Source organism: Vicugna pacos, chromosome 1 (genome assembly GCF_048564905.1).
Source record: "Vicugna pacos chromosome 1, VicPac4, whole genome shotgun sequence".
NCBI lineage: Eukaryota > Metazoa > Chordata > Mammalia > Artiodactyla > Camelidae > Vicugna > Vicugna pacos.
This window is the reverse complement of record NC_132987.1, coordinates 63,196,008-63,216,729: the sequence shown is the minus strand read 5'-3', so window position 1 is coordinate 63,216,729 and position 20,722 is coordinate 63,196,008. Positions and strand designations below refer to the sequence as shown.

Genomic DNA, 20,722 nt, shown 5'->3' with positions numbered 1-20,722 from the left:
ATTTCTTCAAATACATTTTCAATCCCCCTATCTCTTTCTTATCCCTCTGGGACCCTTTAGCTCAGCTTTCATTTCAGCAAATAAATTTTCTGATTTTAACTGGCTCCTCTTTATAGTTTCCAGTTCCCTTTTACAGTACTCTGCATTTCTATCAATAGCCTTTCTTAATTCCTTCAGCATTTTTCTCTCCTTTTTGAACTCAAGATCTGGTAGACTGGAGAGGTCTACTTCACTGTTTGCTCTTTCAGAGGATTTCTCTTGTTCTTTTAATTGGGAGTGGTTCCTCTGTTTCTTTTACTCATATTTCTGTGACTCTATGAATTTAGGAGTAACAATCATCTATTGTGGTCTTGAAGGGCTGTTTTCATGTGTGAGCATCCCTGTGTAAAGGCTTACCATATTTGAAGAGCTGGAAAAAATGCCGATATAGCATGAGCCCAGAGATGAGAGATACACAGTAACCAGAGTACACAGGAGCTTACAGGCCACATTAAGGCCTGTAATCTAAGGGGCTGTGGGCTGTGTCAAGAAGTATATGGACTTTATTCTACTATATAAAGGCACTGAAGAGTAGTTCTGAGATCAGAAGTATGATTTAAAATATGACTCTTTTTGCAGTGCTGGACACTATTTGGCCTGCAAATATATATGAGAAATAATCCTTGCTTTTAAAGGCCATTAAATTTAGGTCAGATATGAATACTAATAAATAAAATACAAATGTATGTGTTTTAAAAATGCCTGAAGGCTATTTCAAATTTCAAACTAAGGGGGTGTTGTTTTTCCAAACTCTATTTTTTCCTTGACAAAAAAGTGAGCATTTAGACAAATCACTTACTATATGTGTTATTAAATCTCATCTTCAGTACCCTAAAGTGTTTTCAATTATATAGTACAGAAGGCAAGATGGCAAGGTGTTTAATGCAGGTTCTCAGGTCAGCCAGATACAGATTTGAACCCAGCCTTGTACTTACTGGCTATGCAACTTCAGACAAGTCACATTCTGGACATTCTGTGCCTCAGTACTCCTTTGTAAAATGATGATAAATTTAACATTCTTAAGGTTGCTGTGAAGAGTGAATGAGATAATTCTGGCAAAGCATCTGGATTATCATAGGCTCTCAGTATTTTTCTACATTAATTTATTATTTGCTATTCATGCGAATTAACTTCAACTAAAACTCCAGAGCCTGGTGGTTGTATTTCTTTATAAGACTGCCCAGTTAAAATGTGCTTTATCTGTCTCAAAGGCAATGATCACTGCAGAATACACAGAGACTTTGACCAAGATAGTTTACATAATAGGAACCTCATGCTGAAATACGTAGTTCATGCAGTAGTATGCACAATGGTGGCAGCTACTAGCTCAAAAGACAGGAATTGCTCCAAACAATAGACTTTTGAACTGCTAGTTTTCAACACTATGGTGAAAAAAATAACATAAAACATGATGGGAAAAGCAATTACATAAATGGTTAGAATTCTCTGGCAAAGCTGATAAAAGTAAGACTTTATATAAAGCTCTCATACTCATTTTCAGCTGACGAAACAGGCAATAAAAGTAAACCAATGTTAAAAATGATCAGTAGATAGCATTCCAAGTTAATGTTTCCCTGAGTTTAAAACAAAAAATGAGTATGGAGGGATAATCTTAGATATAAGTTATTTTTTAAAAGTTTAGGATTTGCAGTCTCTTAAAATAGGTAATAAAATAGGATGCCAAATAGACAGTTGTATAATTAGCATCAAGGAGTAAGGGAATCCATTTATCATACAGGTGACTTATGAGACTACTTAATGATTAATAAAGTACACATGTAATTAGAAACAACATTATAAAAACTAATATACTATGCCTGCTCGTCCCAACGCACATACAAAACCAATGTGGTTCTCAATGCAAATATTTTACTTTTGGAAACACTAACAAAGATAATTTGAATCATAGCTAAAGAACACTAGAACACTAGGTAAAACACGAAGAGTAAGGCAGAGGCAGTTCTAGGTATTTGTAAAGCATTTAGTAATGATGCTCATCATGTTTTATGGTATTTAGATCATTTCTGAATGTAAAGTACAATAGCTACTCTCCAATCTCTAGACACAGTAATGTAAAACTTCATTTTGTGCAAGGCTCTTACCACTAACAAGGCACTATCATCAGTGTGCTGAGACCTTCTGGATGGGAAGGGACACTGGAGAGGTGGAGAAAAATGAAGCAATGTCAAAAACAAATTGCACACACAGGGTGTATTTCACAAATACACAAGAAAAGAGACGTATTAAGACATACTTGTGAAGATGCTGACATACAGGACCACATTCACATTCGTCTGGAATTCATGCATCACAATTGCTAATAAGTTGTTTCTGAGTAACAATTTTCTTCCAAAGAGCTTAAACAACTTCAAATACAATCTTATTGCCTAAAATCTTTCTAAAGTGAGGAGGGATCAGGGATTATCCTCTGCTCAGAGAAGAAAAACCTGAAGTATAGATGCAGCAATAACAAAGAATTTGTGGTCATTTAGTGAGCGAGGGACAAATTTAAAACAAACACAGGAATATTGATTTCTAGGCATCTCTTTGTTACCTTTCTCAGATAAAACAAGGATACAACTGGAAATTTTAAAACTGCACACACTATTTTCCTAGGGGCTTTAGTTTTTAGATAATGAATTACTCCATAATAACCGTTAAGAAGGAAATGTTGGAGTGAAAAAGGAAGAGTGTATTAACTTATCAAACTTTGGTCATCAAAAGTTTTTACAGAATTATTACCATGTGAAGAAAAGACAACTGAAAATGCTTTAGTGACTCTTCAGGTATTACACCAACACGTAAGTTCTCAAAGAAATAAAATGTCCAATGAGTTTTTAAAAAGCTTTATAATGGTTAATTTAAAACATTTCAAACAATATATTTTATCACTCCAGAAACACTTGTGCTTTAAAAACAATGCGCTGAAGACTGATGCTTTACAAAAGCCCAGCATGTTAGGTTTTCAAATAACTTACTTTACAAAAAGCAAAGTCAATGCTCACAGGAAATACTGCCTTTATCCACTTCTTAAGGAAGTAATGATCATGAATTGCAAAAATGAGAAGGCAAAGATAAAGGAAAATAGCTAATGAAAAAGCCAACTACAATAAAAATACTCAGTAAGCTTCATTTTAACAGATCAAAATAGGTGAACATATTCTTAAAAGGTTAATAAGCAATTAATCTTACATGTTAGCTTGTAATAAAAATGAACTACTTAATATTATAAAACTAATGTGTATAAAGTATAATCAATAATATACACATTTAGGAACTGAGCACTGAAGGTCAAATACTATGCAGTTTTTTATTTAATACTGACACCATTCACCTGTACCAGATACAGCTCTCAGGACCATCTCTCATTACATAGTAGGTTTGAAATGGATGAGGGAGATGACACCTCTGCAGGGGATATGGCAAGAGGAAAATAAATAATCTCCTAATGGATGTGTATAGATTAAAAAACACCCAATCTATAGATCCTGATAAACTCCCTGGTCTGTGTCTTTAAGTAGAATTTTGTGAAGGGAAAAAAGAAAATGGCAGTATTTTTATCACTGACAACATATGATAATCACATGCGAAAGATTTCATTTTCATTGCAGTAATAAAAAATTTCAAAGAAAAGGTGATTATATAGACTTACCTCACCATCTAAGGGAGAGTGTTGTTTTTGTGGACTTTGTGATGCTTTTTGCTATATAATCCCCACCCCCCAAAAAAGGGAAGTTGGTTAGAATCTGGAACACTGGAAATGAAAAATTCTATTTATTAAAATAATCATATTAATTTCTGTATCTCTTGTGTATAGCACTTCTCTAGATTTACTAGTTAGAAGATGTTGCCCTTTCCCTTAAATAGCTTATAATTTAAATGAGGGAAAGCAATAAGCTGACAAAGAGTATTTTCCTATGTCTATAAGCATCTATAAATAGAAAACTTTTAAAACATATTTTTTATATGTACATGGATACAAACAAATTCAAGGAGTAGTGATCTCTCACTAAATTCTCTCAATGAAATTCTCTCTTTCACTAATGGCTTTAAATATCACTCTAATGCTAAAAACTTAGTCCTCTCCTATCAGCCAAATTTCAGATTTGCATTTTAAACTACCATGGAAATTCTCTATTTGGAAATCCCACTGTAATCTCATGTTCAGCATAACCAAAAACAAACTCAATTTTCCATAACAACTGGCACTTTCCCCCAATTTGCTAATTTCTGTTATTATGTCAAATAATAGTATTGTAACACCTGTACAGTCAATGTTTTACAATGTGTTCTTAGGCAAGAGTATCTCAAGTGATTCTTCTCACTGTGAGATAAACAAACATCACAATCATATTCTTTTAAAGATGAGAGAACTGAGGATAGAGAGGTTGTAGATATGGGCAAGGTCACAAAATTAGTTAAGTAGCATAACTGAAATTTGCATTTATGTCTTCTGACTCCAAATTGGACATTCTTTCCACAAAGCTAACTCCCATTAAAATGACACTTTCAGCTTCAAAATTCTGCTTTGGAATCTTCTTTTTTTTTTTCTACTCGACTTCAAAGATTTATTCAACATTCACTACACATCTATGTGTAAGACATAATAATGCTTCTCTTGAAATCTCTTATAGTTAATTTATAAAATCCTTTGTGGTTGTAGGGGGTGCAGGACACACCATACTAGTATAAGTACTAGGTGCATCCATAATAGTTCCGAAATAGTCAGTATTTGATAGTTAAATATTACGAGGAAAATAAAAGTACAGAATGGTTCGCCAACTTTACAAAAGTCAAGCACATACCCAGTGGAAAAGCTGGATTCAAATTTAAGTATTTTTGATTCTAAGCTCTTACCACTGGGAAACACTGTCTTTCTTTAGAATCCTTAGAAATTATCTAATGTGCCTTCATTTTGCACCCTAGTCTAACTACTGCAATTACTCTTTTTCATTTTCCTTCTTTCCTTATCTCTTCCTTTCTAATATACTCTAACATGAATAGATTAGTTTTTCTGAAGTATCTTTCCTCTCATGTTTTTCTCCTGCTTAAGAATTTAAAACTATTCCCTTCTGCCTAACTGATCAAGATCAAACCTTAATTTGACATTTAATCAATGCTATCTACAATGTAATTATCTCTTATTAGTTACATGACTTCTACAGAAGGCAAGCTAAATGAGTTAATTTATGTAAAATGTGTAGAACATCACTTAGGACAGTATGTGTTGGCCACTATTGTTTACTGAGAGTTAGTTTAGCATTGTGGTCATAGACCAGGGTTTGGGGCCAGCCTGTCCTTTTTTTTTCTCCCTCCCCTTTCCAGTTTTATTGAGATATAATTGACATACAGCATGGCATAAATTTCAGGTATACAGAATAATGATTTGACTTATGTAAATCATGAAATGATTACTGCAATAAGTTTAGTAAATATCCACCATCTCATATAGATACAAAATAAAAGAAAAAGAAAAAAATGATGAGATGATGAGAACTCAGGATTTACTCTCTTAACAACTTTTATATCTAACATACATGTTGTATATTACATCCCTAGTTCTTATCTATCTTGTAACTGGAAATGTGTACCTTTTGACCACCTTCATCCACTTCCCCTTCCCACGCCCTGCCTCTTGTAACCACAAATCTGACTTCTTTTTTCCTATTAGTTTGTCTGTTTGTTTATGACAAATAATTGACCTAAAACACTATGTTAGTCCCTGGTGCACAATACAGTGAATTGATACTTCTATACATTACAAATGATCACCATGATAAGTCTAGTTACCACCTAGACTTTAAAAAAAAGAAACTGTTTATTTTCCATCAGTTCTGTTTCCATTTTCTGTTAAGCTGGTCTTGATTAGAATCTTTGCTCTGCCACTTACTAGCCGAGTATTTAACCTGAGGCAAACTGTTACCCTCTCTGAGCATCAGAGATCATCATCATGGGCTTGATATATTTGAAAAAAATAAGAGAATTTATCATGTGTATGGTACTTAAAGAAGATACACTTTGGCTAGAGTTATGAAACACAGAGAGAAAGTATTTAGAGGCTGAGTGATTTATTTGTTTAATTATTTATTTAAAAAGTATTTATTGGGCTTTACTACTAGCTAAGACCAATGATCTTGAGATCTAGGGATACAGCAGTGAATAAACAAGACAGATACGGTCCCTGTCTTTATGGAGTTTACAGATAAATGAGAGAGACAGATATTAAACAAACAAAAATACAAATAATTATTTAACTATAAAGAAATAATCCAAGGTAATTTCAGAACAAAAGACTTAAATAATACAGGTGAAAAAGAAAATCCGGTTTAGGGCAACTACAGAGGCTGCAAAATGTTAAAAAAAAAAAGTATTAACGAGGGTTGTTAACTAAGTAGGTGTGGAGAGAACAGAAAGGAAAAGTCAAAGATTCAGAGATTGCTGTAAAGTATTAAGCCTGTGAGCCCTGCAAATTTTTGGTATTCACTAGAGTAAGGAAGTCAGAGACAGGTTCTGATAACAATAGTTCACATTTGCATGGGCACTTTGCGGTTTACATAGCACTTTCACCTAAATCATGCACTCAAGATTGAGGAAACGCAGATGGACAGTAAGGTGATAATGTCTAATGACACACAGCTAATTAAGGGTAAGAGAGTATCACTGTCCTAAAAGCAAGATCAATCACTTCTGATTGTCCTCAAGCCTATGTGCATGAGGACAATTAACCTAGTGACAAGTAGGAAACAGTTATACGCTGCTCAAGATTTCTTATAATTAAAATGTCAACTCTTTTTTTTCATTACAACAATAAAAACTGATAGCCTAAGAAGACAAAAGCACACTTCTGAGAAACTTTAGGAATGTCATTCAATGAATCCAAATGACTCACCTTGACAAAGTCCATGACAGCATCTCTCTGAATCTGCTTGGTCCTTATTTTCTCCTCCTCATACTGTAGGGCAGCAAGCTGTGCCTCTCTCCGAGTTCGTTCTACTAACTGTTCTCTTCTCCGCTGAAGTTCCAAGTCTGTATGTGATAACTGGAACAAAAGTATCATTTTGTACACGCAAGTAGGGATGAAGATCAACTTATTAATATTCTTTATCAATTTGGAGAACTACTGCAAACCCAAGCAACATTTACTTTGCAGTCACCTAGCACTATTTCAGATGTGGTTGCTAATCTTTTCCCATCTTTGCACTATGTTCTTATAAGTTTAAAGCCATCATGTGGGTGAGTATTTATTTTCTGTCTGGTGTCTAAAAACACTATTGGCAAGTACCAGGTGCACATATTATATTAACTGTACAATCAAAGAGACAGGTAGTGAAATTTATAGATATTTGGCAATTAACCATAATTTAAGTATTATAAAAGAAGAAAACCATCTTAGAAAAAAATAAAACTAAAACTGAAAAAATAATCTTTTTTTACCTGATTGTGACTTGGTGATAGTGACAAGAGAGATGGCTCAACTGGAACCCTGACCCAAAAAAGAAAGAAAGAACTCTTTGATAAGACAGACAGAAAGATAAAAGACAAGTAAAATTTTATTGTTAATATGGTTTTCTATTAATCAGTAGGCAAATTGTCTGGTCAGCACTGAAAGACCAACTGCATTTGTAAACTTGAGCCCAAGTCATTAAATTAAGCTACAGGGACACCTGATGTCTCCCACTCACATTTCATGTGATGGTATCACTGATCAAGCTACTGACAGCTAAACACTGTCTATGTCAGCCAGTGCTGACAATACAGTTATCTGAGATCACTTTTCAAACAGTATCATTTCTTTATAGCACATGGAACTATAATCTTCCTTACTATTATGACTGAAACAAGATACATGTAAATGGAGGTCATTTTATATACAAAGCCATTTTATCAACAAAAATCTGGAAAACTACAGAACCTGGTAACTGTACTTGTAAAGCAACCTTATTCCCATTTTTAATTGAAGAAGCAACTTTAATAACAAAAGTAAAGGGTTTTTTTTTTATTAAAAACAATGAAACCTGACTTGATGCTTAAAAAAAATTAACAATAAAACTAGCTTCTCAGTTTTATCAGTGTTAATTCTTATACTTTGGTACTTATCCTTTTCCTGAACTTCATTTAGTGTCTCATAAACTAACAATATTGGAGCAATGACTTTTTGACATTTAGGACCTGAAATTTTAAACTATGATTATTAGCCTGTCAGGTTGATGTAAATGCATTAACTTAGTCTGTTACCAGGGAAATAAAAACACATCCCCCAATGCTACAGTGGTTTCTTATTATCTAACATAATAATAATGCAAATTCTTTAACCTGGCATTTAGGACTCTCACTCTATTTAATAAACACACCCCCTATGGAATCTTTTCTCTAGCAAGATCTCTTCAATTATCACATATTAATTCCTGACTTCAAGCCTTTTCCAAAGACCCAATCGATGGAGATCTTGTTAGAAAGGGTCCTTTTTAGAATCTTATTTTTTTCTTTGATGTACACGTATAATCAATACTTGTTTTGCATTTATCAACTATGATTTGTGTCATTTTTTTGGACAATATTTTTCAGAGGCATATAGAAACTAATATTCCTTGAGCTATTACCATATACTACATACATATGCCCTGTGAAGTACTTTATATTAACAGTATTTCTCAATTACCCCTCACAATAGTCTTATGGTAGTAAGAACAATTATAATCCTTATTCTGCAGTTGAGAAGCTGAGGCATGGACGTTAAATAACTTTCCCCAGTTGATGTAGCCAGTAACTTTTGGAGCTGGATCTGAATTCTTATCTATTTGATTTGTACTCTGTAACTACTAGGTATGCAACTGGGAACTGGAAGAGACCTCAGAAATCATGGAGTCCAAGTCACTAATTCTACAAATGAGAAAACTGAGGCCCTCAGAGGTAAACTGATAGTTGATATTTACTAGCAGAGCCTGGATTAGAATTCAAGCTACTTTACTTGTAGTTTAGTGCTCTATATGTCCCCACTCTACAGCCACAGAATCTAGGAAGGAGAAAGGGAGAGCACAGAGATTTAAAAGCATATGGGTATACATGCAAAAAGAGATGGCAAAAACTATAAACTGTGAAAAGTTAAAGATGGAAGCAAAGAGGGATGCATGGCATATGAGAAAATAAAAGTGCTAGTCAAGAGAAATTTGAGAACTGACAGTTCCCCCCGGCCAATCAACAAGCAGTAATGTTGACCCATTACAGCTTTGTTACTCCTTGTGTTGCCATGTTACTTCATGTTGCATGACCTTTTCATCCATGAATATGTTTCTCAATGGAAGCGTCACTGACACTTCAGATAATTTTTTTGTGGTACTTGAACATTATAGGTAGTTTAACCTTAATGCCTGCCAGTAACATCTGTAGTCATTTTGGCAACCAAGTCCCACAACACACATTTTTCAAATATCCCCTGAGAAGTAGTACTACTTCCTATTATATACGGTTGTATAAGGTCTACCTTATACTTTCCTGAATTTTAAAAATGTAAGAAAATAAAAACTTAAGCTATTCTATTGTCCTCTTTTGCTCCACATTTTTTTCTTATTTTGGTTCCAAATCTTTGAAGTAGTTACAAAATTCTTTTTTAAAAAAATTTCTAGACATTATAAAAAAAAAACTTTTGACAGGATAAATTAGGTTTATAATTTTTAAAACAAACAGAATAAATTACTTAATAACTTCCTATATGAGGTTTAAAACAGCATTAAAGCTGGGAAAAATTTCCTTAACTTTCTACTAACCCTTGCTAACTAACCTTTACCCTAGCACTCCTAATCAGTACATCCTCAGTCAAAAGTTTTTAAGAAAAGAGGAGGAGAGTGGGTTGGTAGGGTAAGACTTTTAACTGGGATATAACCAATAAAGGAGAGATGAGTTATTTCAATACCATGTACTAGTCTGGGAGAAGAAACACAGTACAGTGGTTAAAAACATGGATTTTAGAATTAGTCATGACTGATTTTGAATCCAAGGCCTTTCACTTAATAGGAGGTGACTGTAAACACAAATGGAAAATTCCTAGGTCTGAAAGGCACAGTTTCAGAAAAGAGAAGACTCCCCCAGTGCTGGCAGAGCAAGAATTTCAAGGCTTGGAGCCTGGATACTACATCTGGGTGATGGGGCTTGCTGAGTAGCAGAAGTACGCTTCCATATGGCAGCAGAGAGTGAGCTCTGCAAGGCCCTATGCGGAGGATGAAGGCAAGCCTACCCAAGCTTCTATTCTACAGAACTGTATTACAATAAAGAGGGGTACTTTAAGCTGCTAAATTTGTGGTAATTTGTTACACAAGCATTAGAAAATTAGTACATAAGGCAATTGAGAAGGAAAGCTGGCTTTCACCTTGAGGGTGTGTACTATATCCTGGAGATCTTGAGCTTCACTTATGATGGATGCAGGAGGTAAGAGGAACAAAAGTTAAAGCCTAGGTCCACTGAATATGGGGAAACGTAACAAGAAATCCCTATATGAAATTGGAATCTCAAATGACCACACCTTCAGTATAAGGAGACATGGCAACTAAAAAGCCATGTTGAGATATATTTCAAAGACATGAAATGTAACTGAATCACCATGAACTAACTGATAAGACTATAAGAAGGCCAAGTTATGAGATTTCTTTCTTTCATTATTCTCCCCACATTTTGTTTATCCACTTATAACTTAGTCTCCTCAAAAACTTTAATATCCTGTCAAGTATAAGAATTATGTATGACATTTTCTACACAGTAAATTTACTGTTGTCTCAGAATAGGCATATCAAGTCTACAGCTTTAAGACTTCATAAAAACAGAGAGGAAGCAAAAAAAAAAATCAAAGGCTGGGAATTTTTGAACTATTGTGACACTGTGTATGGCAAGAAATGTTTTGGAATTCAAGAATAAGAAGCAGTGCTCTAAATGGTCAAGCTAATTTTAGAAATATTCTGTAGGGCACTAACTGTAGATAAAAGATCACTTTACTTGAGATAGGAATCAGAAATAGATTGCTGTCTCTGTCTACCACTCTGTTATCTAATCGAAAGTTTAAGGGAAAAAAAAATTTCAGGACTCCTGAAATTCATTTAGCTCTCTTTATGCATAAATCCAAACATATCACCATAAAATCTCATTGCTATGAAGTACCTTCAAATCAGATAATTATACAGGTAATTTAGGTGATCTGAATTTAGAATCTAATAAATCAATTTTACTTCTTTTTCTATTACATGAGTACAAAGGCACTTCTCACTTAGCTCTTTTACATTGTATTTAAAACGCACAGTATCTAAACATCTTTATTATATATAGATCTACACAAAGCAACATCATTTCACGCTTTTATTACTAGTTTTAAGACAGAAACAAATGAGTAGAATGAGTTTTCAAACCTGTTTTGATGTAAGTATCTTCTCATGTCTTCTGTTTTTTGAAACTCCCTCATGGGTACTGGCTTGATTGGTGATGTCTAGGCCAAAAAAAGAAAAATGAATCAATTTAACATAAATATTCAGAAAACTGTAATTACAGTTCACATTCACCTTGGCATTTAGGGATCTGTATATTATGCTAAAAATATTTTAACAGAATCTTCAGATGTGAATTTTTATGTTTAAAAGCATTATAGGCCATATTACTGCTTTGGTAATAAACACAGAACCATTCACAATAGAAAACATTTTTTAAAAAGTAGATTTCCTTCTTACTGTATTATGTAAATTATAATGACCATACAGTAATATTTACTGAATGGTAAGAGGTTAAAGTTGGAAAGGATCTTAGAGGTCATTTAGTACAAACTTTCATCTAGAACAGGAATTCCTACCAACCTTACCCTGACTTTTGCTCAGTCTCTCTTGAATATTTCTAGTAATAGGGAAAGTTCATTGGGCTGATTACATTTCTTTACTTCTTCATTATCATAAATTGTTACCTATATTAGTCATATAATTAGTCCTGAGGATGTTGATGTAATAAATATCAAGATAAGGCAAAAAGTAACTTCTATTTACAGTAAAATACGGTATTAATTAAAAGAGAAATATTGGCAAATTATTTATAAACTGAAAAGTAAAAGTTCATTTCAAAAAACATTACTGAAGAAAATTAAACTGGCTTAAGCTATATGAACTATATACTGAAAAATAAAATTATAAATCAAAGATAGAGGCTCATAGGTTATCACACCATGTATTTTGTCAAATAAGAATCAGTACAATGAGAAGAATACAAATGAGAAGCAATACAATCGTTATTTCAACACCCAAAATAATCATCAAAATGGGTATTCTTGAAGACAAAGAAAACAACTTATCCAAAAAAAAATCTAAGAAACAAATGTCAAACTATTTGTAATTTATCTCCAAGAAATAGGTACATCACACATAACTAGAAAATCTGGTGAGTTATTCCAAAGGGCTAAAACTGACTCCCATAAGGTCTGGGCACAAGGATCATATTAAATGAGATACAATTCTGGGATCTTGATGAGAGAATAATTATTCTAATTTCAGTGAATGTGACTTTTTAAATAAACAAAAATCTCTCCTGGTATGTTCACATCAGTAACCTATCACCCTGGTTTTACAATAGTGCAATTACCTAAAACTACTGCAAGAGGTATGTGAAATTTTCATAACAAAATGAATGTAACATTGGTTTAATTTTAAAAATAAATGTTTCATATTCTGTCAATATGCCATACCCTATTTTACCACAATATTTCTATGTATGTAAGAGGTATGATAATGAAAGTAAACAATAGCAGAGTGTTTAAAATCTCAAATAGTTTAACAACTATGTTTAGATAGTATTCAAGAATATTAAAAAACATTTTTTCACTGGTTATTAAACCATTTAAAATAATATTGCTTCAACCCACAGATATAGAGAACAAACTAGTGGTTACCAGTGGGGAGAAAGAAGCAGGTAGGATCAATATAGGGGCAGAGGGTAAGAGGTACAAACTATTAGGTATAAAATAAGCTACAAGGATATACTGTACAGCACAGGGAATATGGCCAATATTCTATAATTGCTATAAATGGAGTATAACCTTTAGAAATTGTGAATCACTATGTTGTAAACCTGTAGCTTATATAATATTGTACAGCAACTATGCTTCAATTAAAACATGTATTATATGTGTGGGTGTGTATACGTATACACACACACACACACACACACACACACACACACACACAGATCCAGAGCCTCAAAGTTCCTGACAACAAATAAAGAAATAAAATATTGCTTCATCTTATTTTTGTAGATGCCAAGACAGCCTTGACACAAGTCATAAAGAGCCTTAAGACACAGAATCATAAAGACTACTATACATAACACATAGATGGAATCAAAAAAACATATTACAAAATACCCAGTATAATGGAGAAAGATACATTTAAAATTTTTCACCAGTAGTATTTTCACTTCTAGTAGAAATACTTCATCTACACAGCCTAATTAACCATAAAGTGGTCAAAGAGAAAGACCACAAGAAAAGAAAAAGGATTCCCTTTAAGATTATACTGTGCATTGTTGATATAAATTTTACTGCAGAAGTAGTTGCCCTTTGCTCCAGCAGAAATGCTTATAGCCTGAACCACAAGTAGTTTCATTAATCACTAGTACACACTGCTATCTCTAGGCTGCAGGACTTTGATTTACAGCAATCCACTTTATCTGCTGGTTTCATTTTTTGAGGTTTCAGTCAACCACAGTCAACCATGGTCCGAAAATATTAAGTGAAAAATGTCAGAAATAAACAATTCAAAAGGTTTATTATGCACATCATTCTGAGCAGTGTGATGAAACCTCATGCTGGCCGGCTCCGTGACACCTGGGATGTGAATCATCCCTTTATCCAGTGTATCCCGTCTTTTAGTCTCTTAGTCACTAGATGGATTAGTCTCAGTTATCTGATCAACTGTCATGGTATGGTAGTGCTTGTGTTCAAGTGATGCAAGAGTAGTGACATTGGCAATTTGAGTATGCCGAAGAGAAGCCGTAAAGTGCTTCCTTTAAGTGAGAAGATGAAAGTTCTTGACTTAATAGGGAAAGAAAAAAAAATGTATCCTGAGGTAAGATCTATGATAAGAAAAAATCTTCTATTCATGAAATTGTGAATAAGGAAAAATGCTAATTTTCCTGTCACATTTCAAACTGCAAAAGTTACAGCACAGTGTATGATAAATGCTTAGCTAAGATGGAAAAGGAATTAAATTTGTACAATAAGGTATTTTAAGAGAGACCATATTCACATAGCTTTTATTATCATATATTGTTATAATTGTTCCACTTTATTATTATTATTCTTAATCTATAACTGTGCCTAACTTACAAATTAAACTCTACCACAGGTATGTATGTACAGGAAAAAACACAGTACATATAGGGCTCCGTATCATGCCTGGTTTTAGGCATCCACTGGAAGTCTTGGATCATATCCCCCGCATACAAGGCGGGGACTATTGATTATAACTTTATCCAACTTTAAATACAAGAGTGTCTCTGAACCCCCAACAAAAAATACTGTGTTCAGATAGAAAACCAAGGGATTTTTTTTAAAGAATGATAATAACTCTATAACATATCCTACTCTCAGTGATTATTTGCTATTTCTAAAAGACTAAATACATTATTCCCCAAAAAGGCTCCAAGTGTTTCTCAAATAACCCCTGCTCAGAGCCTGGGACGGACTCCAGACATTAACATCATACACTGAAGTGGAGCCATTATATTATGCTGACTAGACACACTGAAGAATGCTATTTCTACTTGAGACCCTTGGAGAATTGGCAGATATTCTGCAGTGGGCTGAATGCTCATTTGTTTTCTAAGGCAACTCAATGCTCCACTATAAGAGACACCAAAGAATTTTAATGGCAAACAATTTACATTCTGTGTGATTTAGTATTAAAGGATCAATATAATTAAGCTCATCATAAAATTCTATGGTTAAGTTTGTATGTGCTTTAAAAGTTAGCAGTTTGCTTCAATTCTTAATTACAGATCAAACTATGATTTACCAGTTAATAACAATAAAAAAAAGCAAACAGAACAACAATGAAAAGCATCATATTCCTTTGCATTTTACTTAGGACTCCTTTCATTCCTTCTTCAAAATTCTGAAATCTGTTTATTTGAAAAATAAACCTAAACTCTGCCTGAGACTATTGTCTGATTTTAAAAACAAATCTGAAAAACTCACTAATAAAACTGGAACTAAATATAATAAAACAAATAATTAGGTCTAACCAACGTATCATTGATAGGACAGAAATTTACACTGTTATAAACTGCTTTTACTAGGGGACAGCAACAAATTTAGGCTTAAATGTGTGTACTACCTCATGAGAGATCCGCCGTTGTTCAATATAGGCCATAAACTGTGAACTAAGGCTGTCTGAGTCCAGGCCCTTGGGTGGTCTCACCTCATCCTCTTCTTCCTCTGCAGTACAGCTGTCAATGTAGTCAATCTGATCCAGATCATGTTCCACTGTCCATATGACACACAAAAACACACAAGGAAAAAACATTCAAATTAGGTAGCCAACAAAAGACATCAAACTGCAGTATTTCCTTTCCCCTAAGATTTTCTATTCTTACAGTGGGAGGAATGAGAAGTTTAAATTATATAAGTCTTTATTATTTAGTCCATGGCCACCCACAAATATAGGCTACAGAAAAAATTTTAGTCCTAATTCACTAAAGAACATAATAATTGAAGGTAATTATTGGGATATAGACCTCTAATATTTCTTTTTTCTTTGGATAGCTCTTGACTATTTTAAACAAGATAGTTTGAGTTTGTAAGACAAAGAAAGGACATCAGAGGGTATATTTTCTTTTGGGGTTTTTTGTTTTTTGGGTTTTTTTTGCATTTTTTAGGTTTGGGGCTTAATCAAATATCTCTTTAACAAGTTGGGAGGCAGAAAACCTAACACAATCAGCTCAAAATAAAATTGAAAGAATATGAGAAAAGTGGACTTGGTGATAAAGAAATAGATATTGGCTACTTTTCCCCATAATTGTAATTTTCCTATATAGAAAATTATCATCTAGAGTCAGTATTACAGATATTTTGTAACAGTTTGCAGATGGAAGGGAATCATTTGAGAAATTTTTGCTTCTCAAGGGTTGAGGAGAGGCATATAAATAAGATATAGCCACATCATTATTCCTTCAAATACATTTGGGAATATTCCTTTTTTTTTTTAAGTTTAAAAAATAACTATTTTAAAAAGCCAGTTAAAATGGCACAGTAGGAAGAAAAACTTGCTACTAAGATGTTTTCTACAGAAATTTGTTAACCCCAAGCCATTACTACAGATTGTCTAAAAGTTGCTGCTGCTGGAAATAGTGCATACATTTGAAGAAGTCTATTTCTCAATTTAGTTTTCCAATTCAATTATTTCTAAATAATCCCATAACTGCAGCTGATATAAAAATGAGTTTTCAGCTACTGGAGTTATATAAATAGGTACATAAATGAATTTTTTCCAGTGTGCTACAACTTGTGTGATTAAATAATGGTTCATTTATAGCTATTATCCAAGAAAGCTACATTACTTTTTCATAATATCTAGACCAGCAATGTCCAAAAGAAATGGAATGCAAGCCACAAAAGTGAACCACGTATGTAATTTTAAATTATCTAGCTGCTACATAAAAATGTCAAAAGAAAAGGTGACATTAATTTTAATAATAGATTTTATTTTGTTCAATGTATCTAAAATATTATCATTATAACATATAATCAATATAAAGTATTACTGGTATTTTATATTATTTTTCTTACAGAAAGGCTTCAAAATCTGATATGCATTTTACACTCAAAGTACATCTCAATTCAGAAAAGCCACATTTCAAGTGCTCAACAGCTACATGTGGCAAGTGGCTGCCATACTAGATAGCACAGATTTACATGTTCTTTTAAGTCTGAAATGAACCAAAGGGAAAGATATCTCATATGAAAGCAAGATCAAAAAGAAAACTACTGAAATGGTAAGTGACAGGAGTAAAGAAAAGAACATAAGATGGTAAGAAACAAGATAGCAAACCACTTAACTGATATCATCATTCAGAGATGAAAGCTCTTCTTAGATAACATAATAGATTTCTAGAAAATCAAAGTCATTACTCCCTTATATCTGGCCCTTAAAATTTAAACATTAGGATTTGGTAATTCACACTAAAACTATACTGAGTGGAATGCTAAAATCAAGAGTCTGCCTCAGAAACACAAGAAAGGAGAAAGAGCTCTATTTGTTAATGAACTATAAAAACAATTATAAATTAAACTTTTTAAAAATTTAAATCACAAAATTTAAAATACCAGAATAAGGAAAACTTTGATTCATATGCCCTTGAAAAGCACAATTTCAGATCAAAGAAAAGGAAGACATCAAGAAATGCACTGAATTCCTGAAGAGGTCAAATAATGACCACAAAGAGAATCTTTAAGAAGGAGAATAGTGCTTCAAAAGATCATGGTTAAATCAAGATTAACAAAGATCTATTCCAGGTAAACTGTCTTCAGTAAAGTTTCCTCCCAAAAAAAACATAAGAGAAAAACACTACATTTTAACTGCAAGCCTGAAAACAGAGAGAAACTGAAATTTAATCCCAAAAGAAATAATTTTTTTCCAGTCACATGAGAAGGGGAGAGAGGTCTTTAAAAGAAGAGTTGAAGAAGCTACAGATACACAAATAAAAGGAATGGATGTGAAAAAGCCACTTAAAAAGTCAGAGTAATTATAAAGACTGCTTGTTATCAGGAATTATGTTTACCTCCCCCATTTGTTACTACTAAACTGCTGCGATTCTCCTGGTACTGGCTTTCTCTTCGCAGTCTTTGTTCTTTAGTAATTTCTGCTACTCGAAGAGGCAGATCTGAAAATTCATCTGTAGGCTTAAAAAAAAGCAGAAACATTAAAATTTCTATTTCAAATTTTAGACAACATAGTTTTAAAAACATAGCTATAAACTCATGAGAATTTATATTTAAGAAGAAATAGCAAAAAAGTTTTAGAGATGCATCTGGAGATGAACATATTATTCAACAATTTGAATGTACTTAATGCCACCGAACTGCACACTTAAAAATGGCTAAAACGGTATCTTTTATATTATATGTATTTTACTACAACTAAAAAAAAGAAGAAATACAGCAGAAAGAGGGGGGAAGGGATAAATTTGGGAGTTTGAGATTTACAAATGTTAGCCACTACATATAAAAATTGATTTAAAAAGAGTTTCTTCTATGTAGCACTGGGAACTATGTTCAATATCTCATAGTAACCGTTAACAAAAAAGAATATGAAAACGAATATATGTGCATGACCGGGACATTGTGCTGTACACCAGAAATTGACACATTATAACTAACTGTACTTCAACAATAACAAAAAGAAATAGAAGGGTATATATGACTCTCTCTCTATACATACTTACATGAATTTAATGTATCGACATATATGTATCTGATTTGATACAGCCACAGTCATGTACATACCCATCCACACATTAATACACAAGCAATTCCAAATGATAGATGGGCTGCAGTCTAAAATTAATTTTCTTTGAACTCCAATAAAACAATGTTATAAGTGGTAAGTTAGCAGTCTTACTAATAAAACCTTCATCATTTAACCCAATTTATACCTAAAATTCTATACCTCAATCATTTTAAAAGAGAAAACATAATACTAAAAAATTAAACAAAAGAGAAAATGATATAATTAGCTGAGAAAGTTATTTTTCTTGAGCATGTGGATTCTTCACTAAGGTTCCCATCTCATTACCCATCAGCCCGTAGTTCTATTTTCTCACCTTTCAGTCCCTCTTCTCAAATTTCAGGCTTCATTAATTGGTTCAGTTCCCACTGGACTTCCCAGTATACAAAACTATTTATATGAGACAATGAGGTAACAAACATGTAAAACATACATGGTACAAAGATGGTAAAGAAACATAATACTATCTTTGTATGGTAGGACCATGTGGGATTTTTTAAACTTCCCTTGGCTTTTCTGTATTTTACATAATGAGAAATTGAATTCAATTAAGACATTTTCCATTTTCATCATTTTCTCTTAATCAGAAGTTATAACATGCAGAATGGAACAACCACTTACTTCATTCCCTGACCATCTCTTATCACCACTGTCCACACTATTGAAACCTGAATCAAGGGCTCCATAGGGGCGACTTGAGTACAGTTCTTCGTGGCTGCAAAAAAGAAACTTCAGTTGTTAATGTGAACTAAATAAAATAAATAAAAATAAAAATTAAAAAAATCAGATGCAATTTTACTAATAAACATTTTCATGGCATTTAGGTTCTTAACTATTTAGAATGAAGTAAGTATTCTTTTAACTTTTTAATATGAAAAATTTCAAATTCAAACAAAGTAGATAGAATAGTATAATGAACTCCCATGTACTCATTAACCAAGCTTCAAAAATACCAACATTCTACCATTCTTATTTCATCCACTCCTCCAGCCATTTCCCATACCCCCCTCAATTGTTTTTATTTTTAACAGTATTCTTTCTTAAGATAAAATTTACATACTTTGAAATACACACACCTCAGCTGTAATTTTGACAAATGAATATATCTTTGTAACACACACCTCTATCATGATACAGGACATTTATAATTTGTCAGAAAATCCCCACACATTCCTTCTCAGTCAAGTCTCTTCACCCTGCGACTATGTGTTCCTAAGAGGCAACCACCATTTTAATTTTTTTCACCTGAAATTAGTACAGAAGGCAGAATAGTGGTTCTCAAAGATGTCCAAGATCTAATTCCTGGAAGTTGTAAATATGTTACTTTACACTGCAAATGGGAATTAAGGTTGCAGACAGAAGTAAGGTTACTAATCAGAGGACCTTAAAATAGGGAGATTATCTTGAATTATCTGAATGAGCTCAGTGTAATCACAAGGGTTCTTGTATATATTTCCCTGTGCTATATGGTGTAATCTTGTTTATCTATAATGAATATATGTATGTTCATGTATAACTGAAAAATTGTGCTCTACACTGGAAGTTGACAAAACATTGTAAACTGACTATAACTCAATTAAAAAAAGTTTAAAAAAATACAAATCATATAACACACACACACACAAACAAGGGTTCTTAAAAGTGGAAGAGGGGGACAGAAGAGGAGGTCAGTGTGATGCAATGTTGGTTTGAAGATGGAGGAAGCAGACCAAGAACCAAGTACTGCAGACAGCCTCTAGAATTTAAAAAGGCAAGAAAATACATTGTACTCAGAACCTATAAAAAAGAATGCATCTCTGCCAGCATCTTAATTTTAGCTCAATAAGATCAAGATTTAGACTTCTGACCTAGAGAAGCATAAAATAATAAATTTGTATTGTTTAAGCCCCTAAGTTTGTGGTAATTTGTCATGGCAACAGTAGAAAAGTAATACAATTAATTTTGCTTATTCTAGAACACATAAAAATGGAATAATACATACTTTTTTCCCACTCAGCATCATGTCAGTGAAATTCTTGATGTTTTTAATACCTTGGAGTAGGGTGGAAGAATTACATGGTAAATGTAGGTTTGACTTAAAAAAGAAACAACTGCCAGTCTGTTTTCAAAAGTAGCTGTATTGTTTTGTATTCCCACCAGAAAAGTAGTGGTGGAGCTCCAGTTGC

General features: G+C 33.1%; 1 protein-coding gene across 6 annotated transcripts in view; it reads right to left on the bottom strand.

The window, feature by feature from the left end:
• LRCH3 (leucine rich repeats and calponin homology domain containing 3) overlaps positions 1–20,722 on the bottom strand; it is a 110,466-nt gene that overhangs the window by 26,994 nt on the left and 62,750 nt on the right. For 4 of the 6 annotated variants that reach the window (XM_006200903.4, XM_015236521.3, XM_072963796.1 and 1 more), the window contains exons 7-14: positions 19,179–19,272; positions 17,833–17,953; positions 15,390–15,538; positions 11,430–11,506; positions 7,474–7,522; positions 6,929–7,078; positions 3,692–3,742; positions 2,142–2,195 (exon numbers count right to left, since the gene is read on the bottom strand). In XM_006200903.4, coding sequence (XP_006200965.1) covers positions 2,142–2,195; positions 3,692–3,742; positions 6,929–7,078; positions 7,474–7,522; positions 11,430–11,506; positions 15,390–15,538; positions 17,833–17,953; positions 19,179–19,272 — 745 coding nt within the window. The remainder of the gene's footprint in view (positions 1–2,141; positions 2,196–3,691; positions 3,743–6,928; positions 7,079–7,473; positions 7,523–11,429; positions 11,507–15,389; positions 15,539–17,832; positions 17,954–19,178; positions 19,273–20,722) is intronic. The other 2 variants (XM_072963807.1, XM_072963816.1) reach the window with 2 other exon arrangements.